Raw genomic sequence first — 27,956 nt, 5'->3', positions numbered from 1 at the left:
AAATGTGATTTCTTTATTAGGTATTTGTTAATAAAATGATCTATAAATTCACTTTCACAGCAACAATGTTGATTTTGTACATACTGTAGAAATACACTACAAAATGAATTAATATTTTAATGCTTATCAACCTTGCAAAGCTTTCTAGGGCAGTTCCCAGTGCAACTTGCCCTCTTAGTTCCTCCCTTCCTACTGTTTCCACACGAAACAATAATTACCATGTACTTCCTTCAACTTGAGATTCTCTAGTTGTTGCTAATGACATGGTCTTCTCTCTACTGGGGAGAGTAAGATCAGACTGTGTGACCACTTTGCAGAACAGCTTTGTTCAGTTCAACAGACCTCAAGACTTTAGTCACCTGTCACTTTACTCTTCCACACTTTGACCTCTCTGTTAGTTTACTGTGCCATTCTAATGAAGCTCAATGAAACTTCAAGGGATTGTTCTTCATTTTTCATCAGGCACCACTGACTCCATATTGAGTTCAAAAAATTTTGGATCATGATTCTGCTATTCCTAGGTGTAAGTCACCTTGACCCATCTTTTGCCTCCTTTTTATTTGTCCTATTAAAACAGTCTTTGCTTTGGAGAATCACCCTTTAGTAATTTTATCTCTCCTGTCTTCTGTCCAATCCCTTGTATTCTTTCCTCCTGTCCAGTTTACACTGCACCTGTATTGCCTTAAGCCTGTTACATATTGAACTGATGAGTTTATTGATTGGCAAAGTTTATTTGGTCTCTCTCCATAGATACTGCTGGAGCTAACTTCCAGCATTGTCGGTATAAAGTTTGTATATTTCCAAACTGATAGATGGATGGACTATTGGTTAAGTTATTAAAGGTGCCTGTTGTTTCCAGCTTTGACTGTAATTCTCTTCAAATTCAAATTCCAAGTGCATATGCATCTTTCAAAATTACACCTCAAAACCAGAACAAGCGTTTGAGTCATGACATGGTTTCAATGTACCAAACTATTACAATTACAAGATTACTTGGAGGTGATTTCCAAATCTCACAGGAAAAAAAATGCAATTATTTTAAGTATTTAGAATCCCTTCTCTTCAGTGAAAAACCAATCCTGTTACTCGTGATTCACTTAATTTTAGAAACATAAGATTTACAATAAAGATGAGAGTTTCGCATTATAAAATATACAGTAGTGTTTAAAAAGACATTAAAACCTTAGTGGATGAATTTGTCCACCATAACTTCAGCAGTAATTTCCATACTTATGTATGGCAATGATTGGAAGAGGGAATGAAATAATGAGAAGAAAACACAACGATGTGTGGTTATATTATAAATTCATTCATAAAGAATAGAAATAAAATCACACTTATTTAGGCACATTAACAGAGTGGTGTATAGCAAGCCAACTAACCCATGACAATGTGTGCTAATGAATAAGCCTTATTCAATTTTCATGCACTCTGCCCTTGTGAAAGAAAATCAGATAACTCCAGGTCTGCCGGGGTGGGATTCATGACAGGGAGAGAGGCCAATGGTTTGGGGTATCAGGACTTTGAGGGGCAGGTAGGGTTATCAGCAATGGGTTCTGATTGCTGTTGGGGGTTGGTAGAGAACTGTGTTAGACTGTTTTAGGGGCATTGGTTGGCTGCTACAGATTGATAGAAATATTAAGCTGGGAAGTCATTGGGTGGTGGTGTCAATCAGGGTCACCTCAAACTAATTGAGTGGGGGTCATGACTTCAGTGAGGTACTGTGCCCAAGGGACAGCCATCATGATGTCATGATAAGTAAGTATATCATGTAAAGAAGCCCGACTTGAGACATGTTCCCAGAATCAGACTTCACGGCCTGGGACCTCCTCAGGCAGGCTCATTTTAAATGACACTGAAGCAGATTTTCCAAACATTGTGAAGGCCTGTTTATGAATAAGTGACCCACACTGTCTATGGGAAATGCACAAAAGATACAAAATCCCAGAAATAATATCCAAAAGCCTGCCTTTTACATGTCTTTGCGCATGACTGAAGGCCTGTAATGCAATAGTGGTTCAGACGTATGGAGTACCTGGAAGAAAAATCACAGACTTCTTAGGACTTACAGTAAGTCCATAATTTTCCTTTGCAGTGATTTTTCATTAAAATTGAATCATGTAGCACACAAAATCATGATACCACAAGATCGTATTGCTAGGGACAAATTTCTAGTTTCATTAAACACAGTGATCTGCACAATCTGTCCTACAGACTTATTTTGTGCAGGGAAAAGTTGAATGTATGAATTATCTGATCAATGCAGCTAACTTGAGCTTGCTTCACCAGCGATTTTATAAACCTCAAGGGGAAAGACATATTTGCATGAAGTAAAACAAAACAAACCAAAGTGACCATTTTGAATCTGAGCAAATATTAGCAAAATGATCCAACCAGTTACCTTAGCAATTCCCAACCATCTATGGTGATTATGCATGAAGGTATCCATTAAGTATGTTAGGTTCATTCAGAATAACAACTTGCAGAAGAGCTAAAAATGTTACTTAACTGTAAAATTATTGAAAAGTAACAGGAATTATTGATTACCTTGCAGTGTTGACTACAACAGAAAAATAGAACAGTACAAAATCCCACATGGACTTAACTAAAATATTTGTTTATACTTGTACTTCCAAAAAAAAACTTTCCTGAAACAGCTCTTGGTCAGCCTTTTAGGTCCCACTTGTATCAATTAGAATGTGTTCATATATTTGTGTACTACCTTTAAAACTTGATGCAAACAAAAACTCTCGGTTGTCTGCTAATACAGAAGTGAATGCCCTTGGAGCCTGGATAAAGATTTCATTAAATTTCACAAATTTTCTTTTGTCTGTATCCCACTGAGAAATCTGGGTGAGCGAGTAGTCATTTCCCAGAAAAGCATATTGCCACTTATTTATTTGAAGAGGCTGCAATACCATGGATCCTCTGGATGGAAATGTCTGTACTTCCACAAACATGGAGCCTTCCCATTTCATTACCTTAGAGTCACCAAGGAATCTTGTTAAGCAAATGTATAAATTATCTTTGATTTTAAAATGTTTGACTGCATGTACATCTTCTGTATCAGGAATATCAATGCGCCAAATAAATTCTTTCTTTCCTTTGTTCCACTGATAGACAACAGGCCGTTGGGAACTACTTAACAAGATTAAGTGTGGTTTGTTGGCTATTTCAATGTACTCCACATCTATATCTCTGTACCAACGATGCAATAATTGGTGAGAATAAAATCCATTTCCATTCCATTTGTATATGGTTGTAGTTCCACCCTTTGAACTATCTGCAATAATGAAGAACCATTCTCCCTCTATTTGAAATGATTCAATGTCATTTGGTTTTTTTATTTTTAAAATGTCAATATCCTGCAATTTAATAAACTTATTGGCAGAAGTATCTCTTTTATATATGTAGGAGCCACCAAAGAGCTGGGCAACAACAACAAATAGCTGACCCTCAACGATCAATGGTTTACAGAAAATTGTTGAAGTGCCTGTGTAGAGATCCACAAAGAAAATCAGAAACAATGAACAAAGAAACTAATTTTTTTTCCCAACTTAAATGAGAGGCATTCATACCAGTAATGTTGTCGAAATTCCTAAAGACCATTTCCACGTGATCCCATTCAAGGATGGTGCAGTTCCCAGCAAAAGGTTGCGCAATCATTACATAAATATCACTCATGTAATTGAAGCTTTCAACTGACATAGATTGAAATTTCAGGGTCTGGTAAGGAGCAAAATCTATGAAAAGAAAGAGAACCATACATTAATTATAGCTGTCCGAATTTAATCATTTATGTATTACCAAATCTAAGACAGCAGAAGATTTTTTCTCCTTTAATTAGTTATCCAGATTAAAGGAACCTACAAGTGAAATGAAGTTTACTTTTTGATTAAGTGAAACTCTGTAGTGTTGAAATCACCAGAAAAGGCCCTAAGGGAATGAGCATTAGGAAATGGAATGTATTGTGGAAGATGGCTAGGAACAAGAAGCATCAATGTGCATCAGGTAAAGCCCTGCAGGCACTACATACAATCTCATTCTGCACAGGTATCATCTTGCAAAAAATAATATACACTACAGTCCCATGGTGAGAAAAAGGTAGGAAAAAATTAATGAGTTTTTTTAAAGGCCTGTTTATTCCAAAAGTGCTGGGCTCTATTATGACAAGCATAGGCTCAAATGGTTCCATCTCTATATTCTGCACTGGTGCTCAATGGGGTCCAATTCCATCCCTATCATTGTGGTAGGTAGATAGGGCTCACTTACGGGATGATAAGCAAAGAAAAAGCCCTGAAGAATGTAACTATAAATCACCTCAACTACTCCTCTCTTATAAATGACTCAAGAATCTCATCTTAATGGAAAACATATCAGACAAACCAGCTTATTACTGCACATTAGAATGAGATTTGCAAATATGCATGTTGAAGAGACTGTTTTTGTTTTTGAGGCAGCCAGCCTGAATGCTGGACTAGACATGCCTACTTCTCTAGGGATACCTCACGTGGAGGATCTCCTGGAATTTTCTGGTTTGGTTTTGCCCACTTAAACTGATGCTTAAAGAAATCTAATCAAATAGAATCAAACCAGTGAAATAAGAAATATACTTTACCAAAATATCAGTACCAAACTGATGCCTTCATATGGGTTGCAGAATGGAGAAGGAACTACTGGGAATCAAATCCAACACAATGTACCTGTATTGATCAATCATATGGCAGCATTGATAATTGTTTAGTGGATATCTACACCTGGATCAGCCAGTTTCCCGTCAGGAAAAGGCTGATGGTAAAGCCATCTAGATATAAATAGCAGAGGAAAAGCATCATAAGAAGTCTCAGTTTCCACTGAAATTTACAACTTTCAGGATGCAGGATACTATCAATTTGGAAACTCTAATTGCAGCTCTACTCCATGTACAAATATATGTCCGATTGAGTCACCTGCGATCATGCAGTCAAATTCTTTCAGTGGGAGGCTGCTTATCTTCCTTCCTTTATACTGCACTGGACTTGCACAAGAGATCTGATCAACGGTTGCATTGGTGTTACTCAACCATACCACCAGCCATTTCAATTTGCAACCACAGTGGAATGAATTGCCGCCAAGTTCTCTGTGAAGAAACGCAGTTTTAATTGGTGACATGAGGCAAATCTCATGATTATATAATAATGTGTGATATTTTTCAAAATCAATAAAGGTACAGTGATTATTTTATTAATGTCAAATTCTTATCAGTTATGGCTCAGTGGTAGCATTCTTGCCTCCAAGTCAGATGGATATGACAAAGAGCAATATTTATCCCCCAACAAGCAATCATTTTATTGCTGCCTGTAGTCAGATTGGCTGCCAAACTTCCTAAGTCACAGAAGTCACTATATTTAAAATGCACAATGCAATTGTCAATAAAATATTTTGAGACTTCACAAGGTCATAAAGGCACTTCATAAAAACAATTCCATCTTTCTTTCCATCCTACTGAAAGGAATCTTGTTTCAGCATGAAGATAATCTATGCAAATAATATGTGAACTCACACCCTTATCACTTGAGCAACTTGTAATCATTATAAAACAATTAACTGTTAGCAGGCATTTTTATCTTTAATAAGCCTACAACAATGCTTCAGAAGGTCATGGTCATGTCTAACTATGAAGTCAGCACATAATCTGACCTCAACCCTGGGGCAGGTATTGTTGGAGGTATCATCTTTTCCAGATTGTACCAGGCCCTCAGAAACTAATGTCATATCACACAGGAACCCCCCATAAGAGGAAACATGCAATTTCTTGCCATTGCAGATAATGGAGATCGGGTGTCCACAGATTGGATGGGGTGGGGAGAAGAAAAATGGCAGAGGAAGAAGGTGGAGAGGGGAGGTAAAGACAAGTGTGAGAGGGGTGTAAAATCACAGGTGGAAAGAGAACTGGGGGGAAAAAGAATTGCCAGGGGTTTGGAAAGTGGTGAGATAGGATCTCACAGTGCAAAGGATCACAGCAGAAAGGATCACAGATGGGAAAAGATCACAGCAGGGAACAGGTGGCAGAGGGTAAGGACTACAAGAGAGGGTCATGGGGGAACCCAGCTGCAAAAACAATTGGGGCAGTGATGTGTGGGTTGAATGGGAGCACAAATCAGCTAAGGAGGAAGTTGGTTGAGTGGGAAGGATCATGAGGGAAAGAATCATAGGATGTAATAACATAGGTCGGACTGCACAGGGGGTTAGATCGCAGGGTGTGTGATCACAGGGGAGAGAATTGTAGGAGGGCAGGAATATGGGAGAAAGGATCACAGAACATAGAATTGTTGAGGGGAAATGATCACTGGGATGAAATACTTAGGAGGGAGATCACGGGGAAAGGATCACAGGGAAAGGATTTCAAGGAGTGTGGATCTCAAGGAGAAGGATCACGAGGAAGAATTTTGCAAGGGGAAGAGCATGGCAGGGAGGAGAGGATTGTGGGAAAGATAGGAAGAGGATCCTGTGAAAATACAATTAGGAATGGTGATGAGTGGTTGGATGGGAGCACAGATCAGCGAAGGGGGAAGCTGGTTGGGGGGGATGATTAGCCAGGAGACAATCAGAGGGAGGAGGAGTGGGTCAGGAAGATAAGAAGGTGGGGATTGATCATGGGGTTGACACCTGAGGATATCAACAGTAAGGAGCAGGACTGGGAGACAATGATGCAAGGGAGCAATCTCTATCAAACTTAAAGAAGGAACCTATCTGGTAGAAAGTGGATGTCTTTGACTCCCAGCAGCAGCCCAAGTAAAATCAAGTCCTGTAAATAACCATGTAGCAGGATGCTATCCAATTGAGGGTAGCATTCGTATTCCTTTTGCAAGCCTCATCTTTGCAGCACAATTTTGGGCAAGTAATATGAAAACAAGCATTATATGCCATTTGGTTCCACTGTGCATGCTCTTGTATGTGTGTCATACACATAAGCGGTCCACAGTTCATTTATGGAAGAAGGAATTGGCTCAGAAAGTACCCAGCCATCTTTTTAAACACTTTCATTATGTAGGCACAAAAATGTTGAGCTATGCTAAAATATCTCAAGTGGACTGTGTTAAATTTACTGCAACATGGTATCCTTGGCCTTGCAATTGGCATTTCATAGAGTTTTATTCAAGCTTAATGTGGTCAAGCTTCAGGATAAAATACATAAATAGTTAAGAATTAGTGGAAGTTTTAGAAAGCTGTGGATACTTTTTAAGAAGAGTAATGTCAGGCTTGGGGGAATGGTTGATGTAGTGCAAGATCTAATGTTTCTAATTAGTGTTTACAAGTCTGATTTAGAAGCTCAATGCAAACAGGTTAAATTCTTTGGTCCACCACATCTGTGCTGGCCTTTTTGCCTATCTACACTAATCCCATTTGCCTGCATTAGGTGGGACAAGGACTAAGTTACTAGATATTTGAGATGAAACAAAGCATACTGGAATCACTCAGCAATATTATCATGATGCAGCCTCCTCCGCACTGGAGAGAACAAACTGCCCTGTAGAACATTTCTATTCAGTCCACAAGCACAGCCAAGAGCTTCTGTTTCCCTGTCATTTAAATTCTCTGTCCTGCTTCTACTCTACTCCCTCCATACCCCAAGTCTCCTTATTTGTTTCAGTCAAGCTCAACATAAGTTCAAGGAACAACACCTTATCTTATAATTGAGGCACGTTACAACCATCCAGGCTCAAAGTGGAGTCTAACAATTTCAGACCATGATTCAATTAACGCTATTTCACATCCTTTAACATCATTTATCTTTTTGGTTATTTCTTTTGCCTTGTACCATCACCCTTTTCAGTCATTTAACCTCGTCCATCCTCCAAACTATCATAGAATTTTCCTTTTGTTCTTTCCTTTAGTTCCCCCTTTCTCTGCATCTTATAATTATTTCCAGTTCTGATGAAAAGTCAATGACCTGCCTGAAACTTGAATTGTTATTCATCTTTCTATAGATGGCAACTGCCCCGCTGTGTATTTCTAGCATTTTCTGTTGTTACAGCTAAGACTAAAAGAGGAGTTACAGTAGATTCATCATGTACAGTCATTGTAGAACAACAACCAACCAGGTGGTGGAAAGCTGAATCATGTAGCTAAAATAGCAGAATGCAAGGGCTATAATGTAGTTTAGGCCATTGCTCTTCAGGCACCGCACATGGTGTAGGTACTGGATAACACAAAGTCAGCTCAGTTACAATTAGCACTCGGCAGCATTCTTAGCAAGCACTGTGTGATCCATTGGGAATACACAAGGGTCAGCAGATTGGATTTTCTGAACCGCAGACTTTAGAGAGCTAATGTCCACTTTTAGTCATGGGTTGTTTATGAACAGAAAGCTAAGTGGTTAGAAAACACCTCCATTTTAAATGATGCAGCTCTCCTCCAATGTTGGTCCTTTTGAAATTGGAACTATTCTATAATGAGGAGTATTACTAGATGTGCGTGGGTTGACCTGGTAGTCCAGAGAGGTCTAAGGGCAAGTGAAAAGATATTGGTATCTGTTGGTACCATCATAAAAAGTAACTATGAAAATGAGACAAATATGCATTGATCTAGAAGCAGAGACAACCAGTGTCATGGATTCTACTTCTTGCCATAGTTGGATCATGTGCATGACTGTCAGGAAAGGTATATTTCAGGCACTAAATTACAGGTGTCTAAAATTCCTTTTGAGTGAATGATTTATTATGCAGAATTTTTGGGGTCCTGGTCAAAGTTTTTTGCTACCATTGGTTGAGGTCTCTCTTCTCCATGAGATGCAAAAATTGTTGAAGCAGCTTGCAGAAACCTGGCATGCTGGACTTACAATGACTCCCCCAATAAATCAATGTACCTGAACCTTTGTTTCAATGTTTTCTGCAATAATGTTGTGGCAGTTTTCTGCAAGTTTCAGTGCTGCTTTTGTCAAAGGAGTCATGAACCAGGGCTCTGTTCGAGTCATTAGTGCCCTAAGTTATGAGAAGCTATGGACAGGAAACAATGTTCTAGCACCTACTTGATGGAGATCTACACTAAAGACCATAGTTTTATCAGGAGACTACAAGCCTTGAAATGATACACTGGCATAAAATTTCAATGATAACACTGGTTTATTTCAGCATTTCTGGGAAATGAATGATAAAGAACATTCAAATTGGTTTTTGCTAGTATGAGTCACCTGAGTGCATCTAATTGACAGAGGAATTAGACCAGGATACTCAGAGAACCAACCATTGTAAGTCACTCCTGAAACAACCTGTGCAATTCTAGTCTTGGACTTCAGCAAGATAAGTCCTATTACATAACTTCTACCCTTCACATGTCCCCACCCCAACCTGGGAGTCATGCCTCACAGTACTGACGTTCCCAGCCCCTCCCAACAATGATCTTATTACCTGACTCGCTGATTCCTTCATCTCCTACTGCCCCCATCATCAAGACAGCCTGACCCCCTCAGTTGCCCCTGGCCTCAACTCCCTGACTTTCCTGAACACCCTTCCTAATCCCTTACATGCAGCTGAACCTCCACATCTTTTGCATTCACAAATGCTCTTAAAGTACTAAAAAATAATAATCCAATTTAGAAAAAGTGAAATAATGTAAACACCTAAAAAGTCCACAGAACACCAGAAGTCCAAATAAAATTTTTAATTAATTCATTTAAATTAACTCAAAATGATTGAACAATGTACTTGCAACCTGCAAATATCCCGTCACTGACTTCATCAAGACCTGCGTGGACGAGCGTGAGCCTTCGAGAACATACCAAGTCTTCCCAAACCAGAAGCCCTGGATGAACCAGGAGATTCGCAGTCTGCTGAGGGCTAGATCTGTGGCATTCAAGACCGGCAATCCAGAACCATACAAGAAGTCCAGGTACGACCTACGGAAGGCCATCATGCAAGTGAAAAGGCAATTCCGTGTGAAGTTAGAGACACAATCGGATGCATGACAGCTGTGGCGGGGTTGGATGCCATTGCCGTGCATGATCGGATGCATGATCCATCTATGGCATAAGCAAAACCTAACAGCATAAATGGTGGTGATGCTTCACTCCCCAATGAGCTCAATGCCTTTTATGCACACTTTGAATGGCAGAATAACACTACACCTGTGCAAATCCCCACAGCATCTGGCGACCCTGTGATCTCTATCTCAGAGGCTGATGTCAGAACAAGAGGATGAACTCTCGCAAGACGTCAGGCACCGACGGTGTGCCGAGCAGGATACTGAAAATCTGTGCTGACCAGCTGGCTGGAGTGTTCAAGGACATCTTCAACCTCTCACTGCTGCAGTCGGAAGTTCCCACCTGCTTCAAAAAAGCATCAATGACACCGGTGCCCAAGAAGAGCAGGGTGAGCTGCCTCAATGACTATCACCCAGTAGCACTCACATCTACCGTGATGAAGTGCTTTGAGACGATGGTCACGGCTAGAATTAACTCTTTCCTGAACAAGGACCTGGACCTGCTGCAATTTGCCTACAGCCACAACAGGTCTACAGCAGATGCAATCTCACTGGCTCTCCACTCAGCTTTGGAGCACCTAGACAACAGCAAAACATACGTCAGGCTGCTGTTTATTGATTCCAGCTCAGCATTCAACATCATCATTCCCTCAGTATTAATCAACAAGCTTCAAAACCTGGGCCTCAGTACCTCCCTCTGCAACTGGATCCTTGACTTCCTTATCGGGAGACCACAGTCAGTGCGGACTGGTAGTAATGTCTCCTCCTCGCTGACAATCAACACAGGCGCACTTCAAGGATGCATGCTTGGCCCACTGCTCTACTCTCTCTACACTCATGACTGTGTGGCTAGGCACAGCTCAAATACCATCTATAAATTGGCCGATGACACCACTATTGTTGGCAGAATCTCAGATGGTGATGAGGAGGGGTGCAGGAGTGAGAGAGATCGGTTGGTTGAGTGGCGTCACGACAACAACCTCGCACTCAGTGTCAGCAAGATCCAGGAATTGATTGTGGACTTCAGAAAGGGGAAGTCAGGAGAACACACACCAGTCCTCATTGAGGGATCAATGGTGGATAGGGTGAGCAGCTTCAAGTTCCTTGACATCAACATGTCAGAGGATCTACCTTGGGCCCAACACATTGATATAATCATGAAGAAGGGACGCCAGCAGTTCTACTTCATTAGGTGTTTGAGAAGATTTAGTTTGTCACCAAAGACTTGCAAATTTCCACAGTTGTACAGTGGAGAGCATTCTGACTGGTTGCATCTCCGCCTGTTATGGAGGCTCCAATGTGCAGGATCGAAAAAGGCTGCAAAGGATTGTAGACTCAGCCAGCTCCATCACAGGCACAACCCTCCCCACCATCGAGGACATCTTCAAGAGGCGGTGCCTCAAGAAGGCAGCATCCATTATTAAGGACCCTCACCACCTGGGATATGCCCTCTTCACGTTACTACCATTGGGGAGGAGGTACAGGAGCCTGAAGACCCACACTCATTGTTTCAGGAACAGCTTCTTCCCCTCTGCCATCAGATTTGTGAACAGTCCATGTACCCATGAACACTACCTAATTATTCCTCTTTTGCACTAGTTATTTATTTTTGTAACTTATAGTAATTTTTGTCTTTATGTCTTGCACTGTACTGCTGCCGCAAAACAACAAATTTCACAACATATGTCACTGATAATAAACCTGATTCTGATTCCCAACATCACATAAAAGGTTTCCTTTCTACCACTGGGTCCCATATAGGGACACATTATACTTGACAGTTTAATCAGCTGTGTGGAACTTCAGGATTTCTGCATTCACAAACACATTGCACAGGAGTCCTGAACCACCTTTTGGTTACTCAGGTAAATTTTGGTATATCTGTACGGAACTACTGGCCTTTTCTGCAAAAATTTCATACATCTTAAGCACTAAAAAAGGAATAAAGTTTCAGAAGGTACCAATAGTTCTTACACATTGGTTAATGCATCCAGGTCTTTGAATAAGTCTTTAGGAAGAGTTTGAAGGTTATTATTCGCCAAACTTCTGTTAAAAGCAAACAAAAGTAAAAGAAAAATATTAGTAAGATATAATTTATGAACTATTACATTCACTTTCCTTTCTTCAATATCTAATAGCTATTAAGACAGCTGTAGGAAAGTGTATTTTGGTATTAATACGTTAAGATAAATTGCACATTCTTAATTGAATGAGATTGATCATAACGGCCATAATGGCCAGTACTAATCGACAAGCTTCAAAACCTGGGCCTCTGTACCTCCCTCTGCAACTGGATCCTTGACTTCCTTATCAGGAGACCAGTCAGTGCGGATCGGTAGTAATATCTCCTCCGTGCAGACAATCAACACAGGTGCACCTCAAGGATGCGTGCTTGGCCCACTGCTCTACTCTGTCTACACTCATGACTGTGTAGCTAGGCACAGCTCAAACACCATCTATAAATTCATCGATGACACCACTGTTGTTGGCAGAATCTCAGATGGTGATGAGGAGGCGTGCAGGAGTGAGATAGATCGGTTGGTTGAGTGGTGTCACAACAACAATCTCGCACTCGATGTCAGAAAGACCAAGGAATTGATTGTGAACTTCAGGAAGGGGAAGTTGGGAGAACACACACCAGTCCTCATTGAGGAGTCAGCGGTGGAAAGAGTGAGCAGCTTCAAGTTCCTGGGCGTCAACATCTCAGAAGATTTATCTTGGGTCCAACACATTGATGCAATCATGAAGAAGGCACATCAGTGGCTCTACTTCATTAGTTGTTTGAGGAGATTTGGTAGGTCACCAAAGATTCTTGCAAATTTCTACAGATATATGCTGGAGAGCATTCTGACTGGTTGCATCACTGCCTGGTATGGAGGCTCCAATGTGCAGGATCGAAAGAGGCTGCAGAGGGTTGTAGACTCAGTCAGCTCCATCATGGGCACGACCCTTCCCGCCATCAAGGACATCTTCAAGAGGCGGTACCTCAAGAAGGCAGCATCATTATTACGGACACTAACCATCCAGGTCGTGCCCTCTTCTCATTACTACCATCGGGGAGGAGGTACAGGGGCCTGAAGACCCACACTCAACATTTCAGGAACAGCTTCTTCCCCTCTGCCATCAGATTTCTGAATGGTCCATGAACCCATGAACACTACCTCATTATTCCTTTTGCACTTGTTATTTATTTTTGTAACTTATATAATTTTTCTGTCTTTAGTGGCAAAGTATGAGTATTATCTTAATTGTATAGGATGGACTTAAACCAAAGCACAGCTTCAGGAAGTAAAAAGTTAGTATTTTAACTTATCTTAATTTAAAATTGTCAGCAAGGATACTTATTTCTGATTACTGACACAACTTTATTTTTATCCAGCATATTTCCATTCAAAGTGTCAGAGTGTGTGCTCATTTGCACTGCAGGATTAAAATATGACATTTATCTCTGATCATATTATAATGACAGTAATTTGTTTACAGAAATTAAAATTGTAGTGATAGAACATAAAAAGTGAGAATGGCATTGATTCTGTATAAGTTCTGAAATAATGTATCAGAATATAAAAATGAATGGATAGATTTAGCAATAATTAAGAAAAGCTTTGTTATCAATTGAACCCTAAATATCAGATACCTCCATGTAAACTTTTCTGCAAACCTTGCAGTATTATGTGGATCCAACAGTAACTGAAAATCAAAAAAACTTCATATGCTGGAAAGCTGAAATAAAAACAGTAATGCTGGATATACTCAGCATGTCAGGTAACATCTCTGGAAAGAAAATCAGACTTAATGTTTCAGGCCAATGACCCTTCATCAGAACTGTTCTGGTGATGGTTTATCAACCTGTAATGTTAACTCTCTTTCTTCTTCTACAGATGCTGTATGACTTGCTGAATGTTTTCAGTATTTTCTGTTTTTATGTCAGCATATGTGCAATGCTCTTTTTTGCCACCTTGGTTTAATACTGAACTGAAAGATGATAACTTCAACAACGTAGATCTCTCTCATTAATCCATGAAAGTATCAGTTTAAGTAAAGGGCTCAAATCCTGGATTAGGACGTGATCATAGCATCTGATTGGAAAGTGAAAGACTTTGGAAATTTAGTAAGTGGCACAATGATTAAGGGGAAACAGGCTTTGTGATTAGCAAATGCCTTTCTTTGTGGATAAATGCAGTGTTTCCCAATGAATTTAGGAAACTCATAGGACGGTAAATAGAACAATATCCATAAAAGCATATTAAAGTACGACTTCCTGTTCATACAATAAAATTGAAAGTGCCTCTGACATTGTCCATTTCAGAGGTCAGCAAAAGATTAGAAATATTAGGCACAAGTCCAACAATATGCTGTGCCTAAAAAATGGCTTTTTGGGTATCTCTCATAAAGGACCTTTTCTAAGTACATAAGACAGCCATATAAAAGATACTGGGCAAATCTTGCTGATTGAAGTCAGTTATTCCAGCTGGAACAGGCAGCATTTAACCATTTAAACTTCAGTAAATCACAGACTTCAATGCATGCACTGTCAAAAGCAGAAGACTTTATCCAGACTTACTGACTTGTAGGTACAAGCTCACCTTTCATGACATGCTGCAATTAGTCTGTGCCGAATATAACGCCAAAATAAACTAAATCTATACTGCCTGCACATGATCTGTATCCCTCCATTCCCTGCATACTCATGTGTCTATATAAAAGCCTCTTAAATGCAAATACTATTGTATCTGCTTCCACCATTACCCCTGGCAGCCCATTCCAGGCACCTCTCACTCTGTGTAAAAAACTTGACCTGCACATCTCTTTTAAACTTTCCCCCTCTCACCTTAAATACATGTCTTCCAGTATTTGATATTTCTACCCTGGGAAACAGTTTCTGACTATCTACCCTACCTATGCCTTTCATAATTTTATAAACTTCTATCAGGTCCCCTCTCAGCCTCTGGTGCTCCAGAGAAAACAATCAAGTTTGCCCAACCTCTCCTTTTTCATCATATCCTCTAATCCGGGCAGCATTCTAGTAATAATCTTCTGCACCCTTTCCAAAGCCTCTAAATCCTTCCAATAATGTGGCAACCAGAACAGGACACAATACTCCAAGTGTGGCCTAACCGAAGTTTTATATAGCTGCAATATGACTTCCTTACTGTTATATTCAGTGCCCCGACATATGAAGTAAAGCATGCCATATGCCGCCTTTACCACCCTATCTACTTGTGTGGCCACTTTCAGGGAGCTATGGACTTGGTCCCTAAGATCCCTCTGTACATCAATGCTGTTAAGGTTCCTGCCATTAACTGTATACTTACCACTTACATTTGACCTCCCAAACTGTGATACCTCACATTTGGCCAGATTAAACTCCATCTGCCATTTCTCTGCCCATATCTGCAACTGAGCTATATCCTGCAGTACCCTTTGGCAATCTTCTTCTCTGCCCACCAATCTTTGTGTTGTCTGCAAACTTACTAAGCCACCCATCTACATTTCCATCCAAGTCATTTATATATATCACAAACAATCGAGGTCCCAGCATAGATCCCTGTGGAACACCACTGGTCACAGACCTCCAGCCAGAATAATATCCTTCCACCACTACCCTCTGCCTTCTGAATCCAAGCTATTAAGTCACCATGGCTCCCACGCATCTTAATCTTTTGGTTCAGCCTACCATGAGGGACCTTGTCAAACGCCTTACTAAAGTTCATGTAGACAATGTCCACAGCCCTACTCTCATCAATCAAATTTGTAAGATATTACCTGTCCCAGACAAAGGAATGCTGTTCCTAATCAGGTCATGCTTTTCCAAATGCATGTAAATCCTATCCCTAAGAATCATCTCCAATAGCTTCTCTACCACTAATGTGAGGCTCATTGGCCTATAACTTTCTAGATTCTCCCTATTTTCTTTCTTGAACAAAGGAACAACATTGCCTACTCTCCAGTCCTTTAGGACCTCGCCTGTTGCTAGTGAGGATACAAAGAACTTCATCAAGGCCCCAGCAATCTCCTCTCTTGCCTCTTTCAACAACGTGGGATATATCCCATCAGGCCCTGCATCCCTTCATGCACTGCAAAAGACCCAGCACACCTTCTTCTTGATCTCAAAATGCTCTAGTACATCAGCATGACCCACGCTGCTTTTGCTATCCTCCACGTCCTTCCCCTTAGTGAATACCGATGCAAAGTACTCATTCAGTACCTTGCCAACATACTCTGACTCCAAGCATCAATTTCCTCCTTTATACATGAGTGATCCTACCCTCTCCCTAGTTATCCTATTATTTTTAAGGTAAGTATAAAATGCCTTGGGATTCTCTTTAATCCTACTTGCCAAGGACATTTCAAGGCTCCTTTTGCAATTTCCTTCACTTTATGCAATTTCCCAGAATGACACAGGATCTGAGTCACCATTGATTTCATTTGGGATTCTAGGCCTACTGATTAGAAGGCAAAAGAGAGGTTTTTAAAAAATTTATACCATCTCACTTTATGTTTTTAATTATATCCATGTTTTTATGTTTTAATGCTTTTTTACAATCTTATTAGCTTTTTTAAAAATTATCTGTTTCAATTTTAATAGTTTTTAAATGTCTATGAAATTTGCTTCCTTACAGCTTTGTCAGGAAGTAAAACTCTCCCCCAGCTTTGTCATTTGCAAAGCTAGTGAGGGTCAACCAGGTGACAGGGCTTCTCCACTTTGTCACATGAAGCCCTGTTGCAGTTTACAGCTTGCTTTTGAAGAATGATTTATCGTATCAGTAGATGGCGATCTTGAAGATCAGGCAGCTGCCAGCATCCAGCACAATCTGACCTAATGAAAAAGGATATAGAGCAACAAGATCCCTTTTTTCCTAATCTCAATTCGGAGCAGCAAATTTGTCAATATGAGCAAAGCATTTCATCACTTAAATCTCTGCTGCAGTTAATTAGATCTTGCTAACATAGATTTAAGAAGTTAATTTCAAGATGATTATATATCAGTAGATAATTGAACAAACGGCAAGAGTTAATTAACAAAAACCTAAACACTGGGCCAGCTGTGTTGTTGTTAATAAACAAATGAGTAATATTAATCCTAATGACTGCAATGATTTTGTTTTTATTTAAAAATTCTAAATTCAACATTGTGTTAACAATGTTTACTGATTAAAAAGCAGTAATGAACTTACAAATGAGTAAGGGTCTGAAGTCCTCGGAGAGCATGCCTTGAAATGGACTGGATTTTATTATTTTCTATAAAGCTGTAGAAAAAAATAATGTTATAGTACATTGATTATTACAAATAATGACATAACATGGGATGTTTGATTTTCTTTCCAATACGATGATTTGGCATCTACTTACAGATATTCCAGATGATCAAGGCCCTTGAATGCATCATTGGCAATCAAATAAAATGTGTTTGAAGTGAACAAACTGTTAAAAAAGACAATTTATTAATGTTTACAAAACCAAACAAATCTTTAAAGCTCAATAAAATTCTTAATTTACTATTTCGAAGCTACATTGACGAAGTTAAAGTCAATGACAAAGTTCACCTTAAGAAATATGGCAGTATATTAGTGGTTCCTGATTAAAGGGCCTATGCAGTTGCAAAATATACATTTTTTTTACCCTTTGACAGCAATATTTTAGCTATATTTTTCTCATTGTTGTGATTCTTCATTCTGCTTCTTTTATTCACTGAGCCCAATATATCTGTAGCGTGAGAATGTGTATGTCCTGTTTCCAGATCTGTGCAGTCAACTACAAGGAGGTACCAGAGTCCACATATATTGCCAGTAGTAAGGTTCATTTAATATTTAAGAAGGTTATTAAAAGTATAAGAAGGAATTGAAAAAAATGGCCAAAGCAAAGATCGGTAATGAGTACAACAGGCAACATAAAACTGAACCCCAAGATATTAATGGAGTCTATGACTCTGTGACTCTAATATTAGTGTTAGAGGTTGGCATTGGAAAAAAACTGGGCTAATGAAAAATCCAAAGGGAAGTTTTCATACTTTGGCAGAGGACCTGACTAAAGTATTAAATGAGTATTGTGAATCTGTTTTCACAATGGAAACCAGGTATAAAACATTATTGGTGGTGATGGCGTGAATGTTACAATGGAGGAGGAGAGGGGAATTATGAACACAAGACCTTGGGAAGCTGTTGATAAACCATTATCAGGAACTAAATAAACCTTCATTTGAAAAGATGTGGGATAATCAAGGACAGCTAACATGAACTTGTTTAACTACTTCTGACTATCATAAGTGAATTCTCTGTTGAGGTAACAGAGAAGTTAATCAAAAATTCTATAATGCTACAGTGAAAAAATGTTCTATATTTGGATTTTCAGAAGCATTCAGCAAAATGGCACATAGCAAGCTCTTAACAAGTTGGAAGTCCCTGGTTTTAAAGGGAAAATAAATGCATGGAAATGAAATCAGTTTAATGATAGGAAGCAGATAAGTGATGATAGGATGATCTTCTAAATGAGTGGTTTGTATTGGAACTCCCAAAGGATCAGTTTTGAGTTCATTGTTCTTTAATTTTTATAAACAAACCAAATGGAACGTTAAGAGAATTATTTTAGGCTTCAGTATTAACTACACAAGATGATAACATGAGCAGAATCAATAAGACACAGGAACAGAATTAGGCCATTCGGCCCATCGAGTCTGCTCCACCATTTGATTACGGCTGATTTATTTTTCCCTCTCAACTTCATTCTCTTGGCTTCTCCCTGTAACCTTTGACACCCTTACTAATCAAGAACCTATCAACCTCTGCTTTAAATATACCCAATAACTCAGCCTCCACAGCCATCTGTGGCAATGTATTCCACAGATTCACCACCCTCTGGCTAAAGAAATTCATCCTCATCTCAGTTTTAAAGGGACATCCTTTTATTCTGAAGCTGTGCCCTCTGGTCCTAGGCTCTCCCACTACTGGAAACATCCTCTCCACACCCACTATATCCAGGCCTTTCAATATTCGGTAAGTTTCAATGAGATCCCCCCCTCATCCTTCTAAACTCCAGCGAGTACAGGCCCAGAACCATCAAATGCGTCTCATACATTAACCCTTTCATCCCCAAGATCATTCTCATAAACTTCCTCTGGACCCTCTCCAATGCCAGCACATCCTTCCTTAGATATGGGGCCCAAAACTGCTCACAATACTCCAAATGTGGTATGACCAACACCTTATAAAGCCTCAGCATTACATCCTTGCTTTTATATTCTAGTCCTCTCGAAATTAATGCTAACATTGCATTTGCCTTCCTTACTACTGACTCAACCTGCAACTTAACCTTTAGGGAATCCTGCACTAGGACTCCCAAGTCCCTTTGCACCTCCAATTTCTGAATTCTCTCTCAGTTTAGAAAATAGTCTACACCTTTATTCCTTCTACCAAGGTGCATGACCATACACTTCCCTACGCTGTATTCCATCTGCCACTTCTTTGCCCATTCTCCCAACCTGTCCAAGTCCGTCTGCAGACTCCGTTTCCTCAACACTACCTGCCCCTCCACCTATCTTTGTATCATCCGCAAACTTGGCCACAAAACTGTTAATTCCATCATCCAGATAATTAACATATAACGTGAAAAGTAGCGGACCCAACACCAACCCCTTGTGGGACACCACTAGTCACCGGCAGCCAACCAGAAAAGGCCTCCTTTATTCCCACTCTTTGCCTTCTGCTAGTCAGCCAATCTTCTATCCATGCTAGTACCTTTCCTTTAATACCATGGGCTCCTATCTTGTTTAGTGGCCTCACATGCAGCACCTTGTCAAAGGCCTTCTGAAAATCCAAGTAAACAAACTCTACTGACTCTCCTTTGTCTATCCTGCCTTTTACTTCTTCAAAGAATTCCAACAGATTTGTCAGGCAAGATTTCCCTTTAAGGAAACCATGCTGACTTTGGCCTATTTTACCATATCCTTTCAAGTACCCTGAAACCTCATCCTTAATAATGGACTCTAAAATCTACCAACCACCGAAGTCAGGCTAACCAGCCTATAATTTCCAGTCTTTTGCCTCCCTCCCTTCGTAAAGAGTGGTGTGACATTTGCAATTTCCAGTCCTCTGGAACCAATCCTGACTCTAGTGATCCTTGAAAGATCACTACTAATGCCTCCACAATCTCTTGAGCTACCTCTTTCAGAACCCTAGGGTGTACTCCATCCGGTCCAGGTGACTTATCTACCTTTGGACCTTTCAGCTCCCCAAGCACCTTCTTCTTAGTAATAGTGACTACACTCACTTCTGCCCCCTGACTCTCTCGAATTTCTGGCATATTGTTGATGCCTTCCACACTGAAGACTGATGCTAAATACTTATTCAGTTATCCATCATTTCTTTGTTCCCCATTGCTACTTCTCCAGCATCATTTTCCAGCAGTCCAATGTCCACTCTTGACTCTCTTTCACTCTTTATATATCTGAAAAAACTTTTGGTATCCTCTTTTATATTATGGGCTAACTTACATTCATATTCCATTTTTTCTTCCCTTATTGTATTTTTAGTTGCCTTCTGTTGGTTCTTGAAAGCTTCCCAATCCTCTAGTTTCCCACTAATTTTTGCAATATTGTATGTCCTCTCTTTTGCTTTTGTGCTGTCTTTGACTTCCCTTGTCAGCCACGGTTGCCTCATCCTCCCTTTAGAAAGCTGCTTCTTCTTTGGGATGAAATGATCCAGCATTTTCCAAATTACTCCCAGAAACTCCTGCCATTGCTGCTCTACCGTCATCCCTGCTAGGATCCCCTTCCAATCAGCCTTGGCCAGCTCCTCTCTCACGCCTCTGTAGTTATCTTTACTCAACTGTAATACCGATACGTCCAATTTTAGCTTCCTTCTCTCAAACTACAGGGTGAATTCTATCATATTATGATCACTGCCTCCTAAGGGTTCCTTTACCTTAAGCTCCCTAATCAAGTCTAGTTCACTGCACAACACCAAATCCAGAATTGCCTTTTCCCTAGTGGGTTCGACCACAAGCTGCTCTAAAAAGCCATCTTGTAGGCATTCTACAAATTCCTTCTCTTGAGATCCAGTGCCAACCTTATTTTCCCAGTCTACCTGCATATCGAAATCACCCATGACCACTATAACATTGTCTTTCTTACAATCCTTTTCTATCTCTTGTTGTAATTTGTACCCCACATCCTTGCTACTATTTGGAGGCCTGTATGTAACTCCCATCAGGGTCTTTTCACCCTTGCAATTTCTTAACTCTACCCACAAGGATTCTACATCTTCTGATCCCATGTCACTTCTTGCTAAGGATTTGATTTCATTTTTTTTTACCAACAGAGCCACCCCACCCCCTCTGCCCACCTGTCTGTCTTTTCAAATAGAATGTGTAGTCTTGGATGTTTAACTCCCAGCTGTGATCTTCTTTCAGCTACGATTCTGTGATGTCCACATCGTCGTACCTGCCAATTTCTAACTGCGCTATAAGCTCATCTACCTTGTTTCGTATACTGTGTGCATTCAAATGTAACACCTTCAGTCCTGCAAGGCATACAAGGCTCAATAAAATGTAAGGCGATGGAAGCAAGGTAGGATCGTGCAGAAAATGGATGCAAGGGTCACACTCTATCTTTATCCCACATTAGACTCATTGCTGGCAATATGCAAAATTCATGCTGCCTGCTCATTATAATTATTTCACCAGCCAAAAAGAGATTTATTGCATCAGCAGAGGGCCCAATTTTGTGATTGGCTAGCACCATTTTAGGCTAACTTGGATAGTTTAAAGCTAGTCTATTCCTCTTAAAGGAGAGCAGTACCATATGGTGGAAATTGTACCAACTTGGTTGAATAGTCTTCCAAACATATGTTCAAAAGGGTAGTGGGAGGAGACTACTATGTAGATGTATGCCAAGGGTCAAGCTGCAAGGATTTGGATGCAGTATTCAATGAATTCACACTTTTGGTCAAGGTGTTAAAGCCAGTGAATCCGACTTCAAATGCCATAACCACCAAATGCTTCATGAACCTTATACACTACTCCATGCATCACACCACATACCTACATCATTCACCTTACAATGATCACTATCACACAATCATATGCTTCACCATATCCTATGCAGATTTCACAGTTATACCTCACAGCTTGCTTTTATCTTTTCCCTGGGCTGCTACCTTGCTGTTGTGAAGCTTGTACATACTAAAGACCCTAAGAACATTTCAGGCAGGATCACACATAGCAGTAAGATACAAGATAAAACTCAGCCCAACACAAAGATCTGAAGGACAAAGAAGATGGTGAAGGCTGCAAGGGAAGAAGAAACCTTAGTGTTCTTGGCCTTTCTTTGCCACCAGATACAGGTGCCTCCTTGAGTGGCTGTTGGTATGCTACAGCTCCCCAAAGTAAACTACCCATGAGTAGGCTTATCCTCATCCTTATTCACAAAATTCTGTAGTGATGAGTGACAGTGGGTACAGATAAAGTGGTCACCCAGAGATGCTAGTTACAGACCTACACGGAAGCAGTGACTACAAAACAATCCTCACATGCCCATGGACAGGTTAAGGGAATATTTTTGTCAGCTGAGACCACGGTGAGTAGACCTGTATAGGAACCACTCTCTTAATCTCATTTCGGAAGGGGTTCGAAAAGGTGCACAAACTATAGGAAATCCTACTACGCCTATCTAGTTAACATATCTAATTGGTGTCAGTCCTAATGCAGTAGAAATATAAAAATGTTTTTTGAAATTGTGATTGTCTGTACTCTACTTGTCAAGTTAAAGGGCAAAAGACACAAAAACAGAAAAGCAATTGCCACCTGAGGATACTTGAGGTTCAACACCAACCTCACAACCTCTGAGGCAAAAGCTATGGATGAAGGCTACCTGAGGGAAGGTAGTGAGGGCTATGTCTTCTTTTGGAAAGGCAAACCAGCAAGCTAAAAGAAATTACATGGTATTAGCTTTGTGATCAAGAGCTCCTAATCATCTGTCTTACTGAACTCCCCAACTGGTTGTGACCATCCACATCCAACTGGTTAATGCCATTTCCCACTTGACACTAAAGAACAAAAAGAATCCTTCTATATTGATCTTGTTCTTGACAAAATTCCACCATCCATTTCAAATACAGACAGATAATACTCTTCAGGAGTCATTACGCAAGAGGGGACCTAAATTTTAATGTATGGAATGGTACTATTGGTAAGAAAGGTGTGGCCATGAGCAATTTCAAAGATACTCTTTTACTCAGAAAATGCTTTGGTAAGGCAATACAAAATAACCTGACAGCTTTGCATATTCAGAATGGCATCTCTTAAACAATATCATTTTAAAAAGATAGGATCAAGGGGTTGTTTTGCTGTTTTGCAGATAGAACCAATGACCATTGCATTGACCACCTTTTGATGAGATTAGTCATGTCCATCAATGCTGCACCAAAATGCAGAAAGTATTCCGAATTGCACAGATAGCAATACAACATCCAAAGACTTTGATTCTCACTGAGCCAGGAATTTCCAAGCACACATCAGAAACAAATTATCCATGTATACACTTGGAAACAACAACATAAGTACCAAAGAAGATCGAGAAGTCTTAAACAAATCAGGGAATCTATGGGCCTTGCTGCCAAAGCCATCAGGACTAATACAACAATAACTATGAGATTGCAGCCCTCTTGGACTAGAAGAGGAAAGCTTCCTTTGACTGGAAGAAATAGTAATTATCCTGTCAAAACAGGGCACTTTCCTTCTGCTCAAAATTATGGCTCAAGTAAGAATCAAGATGTCAAAAACAAACATGGGTGGACAAAGCAAAAGAAATCCAAATATTTGCTGACAAACATAATATGTGGAGCTTTTCTATGAGGCAAAGACCTTGTACGGACCAAGCTCTTGTGGCCTTATGCTGCTGAGACCTGAAGAAGATAGTACTCTTCTACCAGAGGGTGCTGGAAGGAATATTTTGAAAAGTTTCTAATTGTAAAACTATGGCTGATGATAATTTTATCCTTCATAAGCAGTCTGTCCATCATTAACCTATCAACATCTGAGGAAGTCTGAATGGCAGTGGCGCAAATGAAGAACAAAACCTGATGGAATGCCAGGTGAAACCATGAAACCCTAGGGAGAAATGCTGACGAACAAGCTCTGTTTGCTGCTCTTTAAAGTGGAGCATACTGACTTAAACAATGAGAACATCATTATCATTTTTTAAAAAATCAATGTAAAGACAATTGTGTCAGCTATCAAAGCATTTCCCTCCTCTCCATTGCCAGGAAGATTCTTGCTGGAATCGTACTAAATTGCCTGCTCCCTCTTAGAGGAAGTACTTGCAGCATCCTGGTGTGGCGGAACAATTGATGTATGCCTAACCCACCAACCAAGGAAGAAACCAGGGAGGCCTAAAGGAACACTATTTGGAGAGCCTCAAAACAAACGTTAAGGGATGCGGCCTGACATTACATGAGCAAGGCTTCAATAAAGGTGTGATGCTTTTGAGGAAAATTATTATGCCATGGTCACAGACAAATACCAGAAAACAACAACAGTCACAAGTATCAAAGCACATGTGACATAATTCTGCATTTTAGCTCTATTTATTTTCCCCCGATGTGTGAAGTCGAGCTGCATCTATTAACATTTCTCTGGAGGGCACCCTTATAGCATTCCTTTTGGCATCCATTCCCTTTCTCAGCTGGTGAGAGGGGCATACACCAACATTCCTGGTAGGCATGGCATTCATGACCTCGGACTGCACAAGTAGATTAACAGCACCTGGTGAGCAGATAACCCTAACATTCCAGTAACTTTTGTCATGGAGGCTAAAATACAAATGGCACAGTGGACTGTCACAGAATAAAGGCATCAGTGCTGCTGCCAGGATACCAGGAATTAACCTGTATGATGCATTGTATGTAGTCATACACCACATGCAGGTCCTCTCCAGCTTATGAATGCCTGACCTGTGTACAACATGTACATACAATCAAACCTTTGGGATACTGGTGGGATGAATTGATGGCTGCTGGGGGGCTGCAGGCATCTTCTGCTGTGTGGGAACTTAGTGTGCGGCTGCATTTCCAACCTGGGAACTGTTCAGGTTAAAAACAGTTCACAGGAACGGAACCCTGCAGTAACCTGGGGATGACCTGTATAGCTATTAAGGGACTGGTATCCCTTCTAATAATGATAAATTTCCTGCAGTGCACTGCGCACAGCTGCACTGCACACCACAGGGATATCCATAATCCTTATGAATCTCCCTCTCTCTGCAGCTCTCTGGCAAGGAAGCATGACTTTCCAGCTCTCAGAAATAGAAAGCATCCACATCCTCCTTTTAGAATAGCATCTGATGAATTGTGATATGTTGCACATAACTCCAGTTCCAGGAAGGCATCCAGTGTGGGCACTCTGGCATTAACTGATACTGGCATTGTGGTCCTCAGGCAGCTCTGAAGTTAGACTGAAACACCTGGCACACATCAGTGAAGACATCCTTATAGAAGGTTGGATGCTACATATATTGTTCTATAGTGAGCTTCAGGCAGAAGTAGTGCTTCCTGCATTTCCTGGTGCACATAGCCTCCTGCTGAAAGCCCTACTCATCCTCCTCCTCCTGCCTCCTCACTCTCATCTAGGAGGTTAACCTGTTCTGATTCTTCATGTTATCTTCCAGTAGAAGGGGAACAGCTAGTTATTGTAAAATAATTTTTCTTTAGATTTGGATCATCACAAAAAAAAATCAAAAAATGAAAGTTTATAATTAATCCTCAAAAATATTAAAAGTTGACAGGTACAACCTAACTATTTTGACATTAACTTTAATTTTCATAAAAATGAGTTATTATGTTCCAAGAGTTATTATCAGTTCCACAAATATAAAAGATAACTTTCCAAATTAATAAACAGTAACTCAAATGATTGAACAATTCATTTTAATGGGTTAATTTGAGGGGCTCATTTATATTTTATGAATTTCAATTATTGCAAAATATTAAAAGGTCCTTTCGATGATGAAGGTAGGTTAAATGCAATGATTATTATAAAGTACTGTATTTCAAACAACCAGCATTAATGCAGCACCATTATTTTTAGAAGTTGTTCCAAGATGTTTTACAGAGAAATAATATATGATAAATTGATGCTGAGCCAAAGAAGGGAATAACATGACAATGAAGAAATGGTTAGACAAAAAAAATGCACAACAAATACTTTGACTACCAGCCTCTGTACAGCTCATACAGCTGGTAATTTTTCTGCAGTCTTGTCTAGAGCACATGGGCATCCAAAAACTATTCTACAATTTGCAAAGTATATATTTTCCATTTTGCACCTTTTAATAGCATTTGATCACAAGTTTGCAGTTTACCATTAACCTGAATTACCATCCAGTAAGATATCAGAATATAGGGGCTAAGTTTTCTCCTAATTTTTACAAATAGAGAGAAAACATAGCCCACGCTTGAAACATTCCTACCTATTAGTGCTGCATTGCTGGACAGTCACACAGACAATTCATTCTTATTCTCAAAGAACCCTGAGATCCATTTCTGTACTACACCAAAAATTGCGAAATAAGAACCAATCTCACAGAAGGTGGAGTGACTTTATATTCACAAAGCTTCTTTCTGGAATTTCACTGAAAGCAGAGTTCATGAATGACCTAAAAACAAAATGAGCTGACATGAATCAAATCAAACTGAGATACACTCAAACCAGTAAATTTCTGCTTTATGATCATATATATATTTTTTTAAATTGCACACAATTTCAAATAAGGCAGGATTTGACAATTACAGTAAACCAGACTTGTCTGTTATTTCACATTATTTCAAAATAAATCTTAACTACTTTGATAATGGAATGTGTTCCAAATTCACCTAAAAAAAAAGCTAGGTTTATTCCAAACACAAACAAACTCTCGTGCCAGGGATTATCATTTTCTAAATATTGTATAATTGTTAAATAAATTTGTACATAGAGCAAGGTTCCTTACATTTTCAGATTATCGTAAAACTATTGCAGTTCTGGTGATGTAATACTTACAAATTAACTACTTCTGAGGGAAAACTCAGAGGAACCGATTTTCTGTTTTCACACTGGGCTGTTTCTTCGGTACATATACAACTTTCAGGACATTTTACTGGTCTAGGTCTTCTTGCACCTATTTTTGAAAAAAACAGACTCAGTATCCAGACTAACAGAGTGAATCTTCCTGCAAATTTACTAGCATCTCCCATTATGAATCCATTCAGCACAATGACTGTAGTGAATATTCCTGAATATAAACAATTCTTGCTGCTTTCTGTGTCTTGTCTTCTGGCAAAGCAACTTTTTCTCAGTACTTTGATCAAGCAGCAATGGTTACACAATCTACTGAGCACATATTAAACTCAAGAAAACTCCCTCGCTGCTGTTTTGGTACACAATGTATTCCATTCAAATTTCCTTTTGCCTCACAGCTTAAAAGACTTTCCATTTATAACTCCGTTCATATAAAACCAGTTCTGTACACATGCAAAAAATAGTCTTTATCTCAGCCAATGTATTTGTCCAGAACCACTCCCAGCTTCTGTGTTAGTCCAAAACTCTGGCATGGATCACAGCAATAACAATTAAAAATATAAAGTCAATTTCAAATCTTGGAATATACAAAGATTAAATTATTGAAAACCCAAATGTGTTGGGTTTTGTTTGGATCTTCTCAAACAAAAAAAATGATTTTCAAAATTATTTATTTAAAACATAGTTATTAACTGTACATTTACTTTTGCCAAGATAGAGTGAACAGACAAGTCAGATGGAAAGCAGAATGAGCAATAGCCATCACACAAAGAATATAACTTTTCTCAATTATCTTTGCTATTTTCTACCACAAATAAATAGCTCCACAGCCAATTCTTGGAAGAAATTGTAATCTACTTTAAAAATTATTATATCCTGTCTGGCTATGTAAAAAACTTGCATTAAACCAGTATTAATAGATGTTCATCTTCATCAACATCTATGGCCTG

The 27,956-nt window shown here is 39.6% G+C and overlaps 1 protein-coding gene across 3 annotated transcripts; it reads right to left on the bottom strand.

Moving 5' to 3' along the window:
• On the bottom strand, positions 1-27,444 carry lgi1b (leucine-rich, glioma inactivated 1b). Of its 3 annotated transcripts, XM_052027829.1 has the most exons (9): positions 27,403-27,444; positions 26,989-27,106; positions 26,534-26,605; positions 17,314-17,385; positions 17,139-17,210; positions 11,935-12,006; positions 4,950-5,119; positions 3,579-3,743; positions 1-3,493 (listed from the first exon to the last, which is right to left on the bottom strand). In XM_052027829.1, exons 1-9 carry the CDS (start codon positions 27,419-27,421, stop codon positions 2,673-2,675), a joined length of 1,581 nt encoding a protein of 526 aa, XP_051883789.1. In that variant the 5' UTR covers positions 27,422-27,444; the 3' UTR covers positions 1-2,672. The 3 variants fall into 3 exon arrangements, with proteins under 3 accessions (XP_051883789.1, XP_051883788.1, XP_051883790.1); XM_052027828.1 differs by lacking the exon at positions 27,403-27,444 and having other exon boundaries at positions 26,989-27,392; XM_052027830.1 differs by lacking the exons at positions 26,534-26,605; positions 27,403-27,444 and having other exon boundaries at positions 26,989-27,392.
• Between the last annotated feature and the right edge of the window lie 512 nt (positions 27,445-27,956).

Source organism: Pristis pectinata, chromosome 12, assembly GCF_009764475.1.
Source record: "Pristis pectinata isolate sPriPec2 chromosome 12, sPriPec2.1.pri, whole genome shotgun sequence".
In the NCBI taxonomy this organism is placed as follows: domain Eukaryota; kingdom Metazoa; phylum Chordata; class Chondrichthyes; order Rhinopristiformes; family Pristidae; genus Pristis; species Pristis pectinata.
This window is presented reverse-complemented; position numbering and strand designations above follow the sequence as displayed.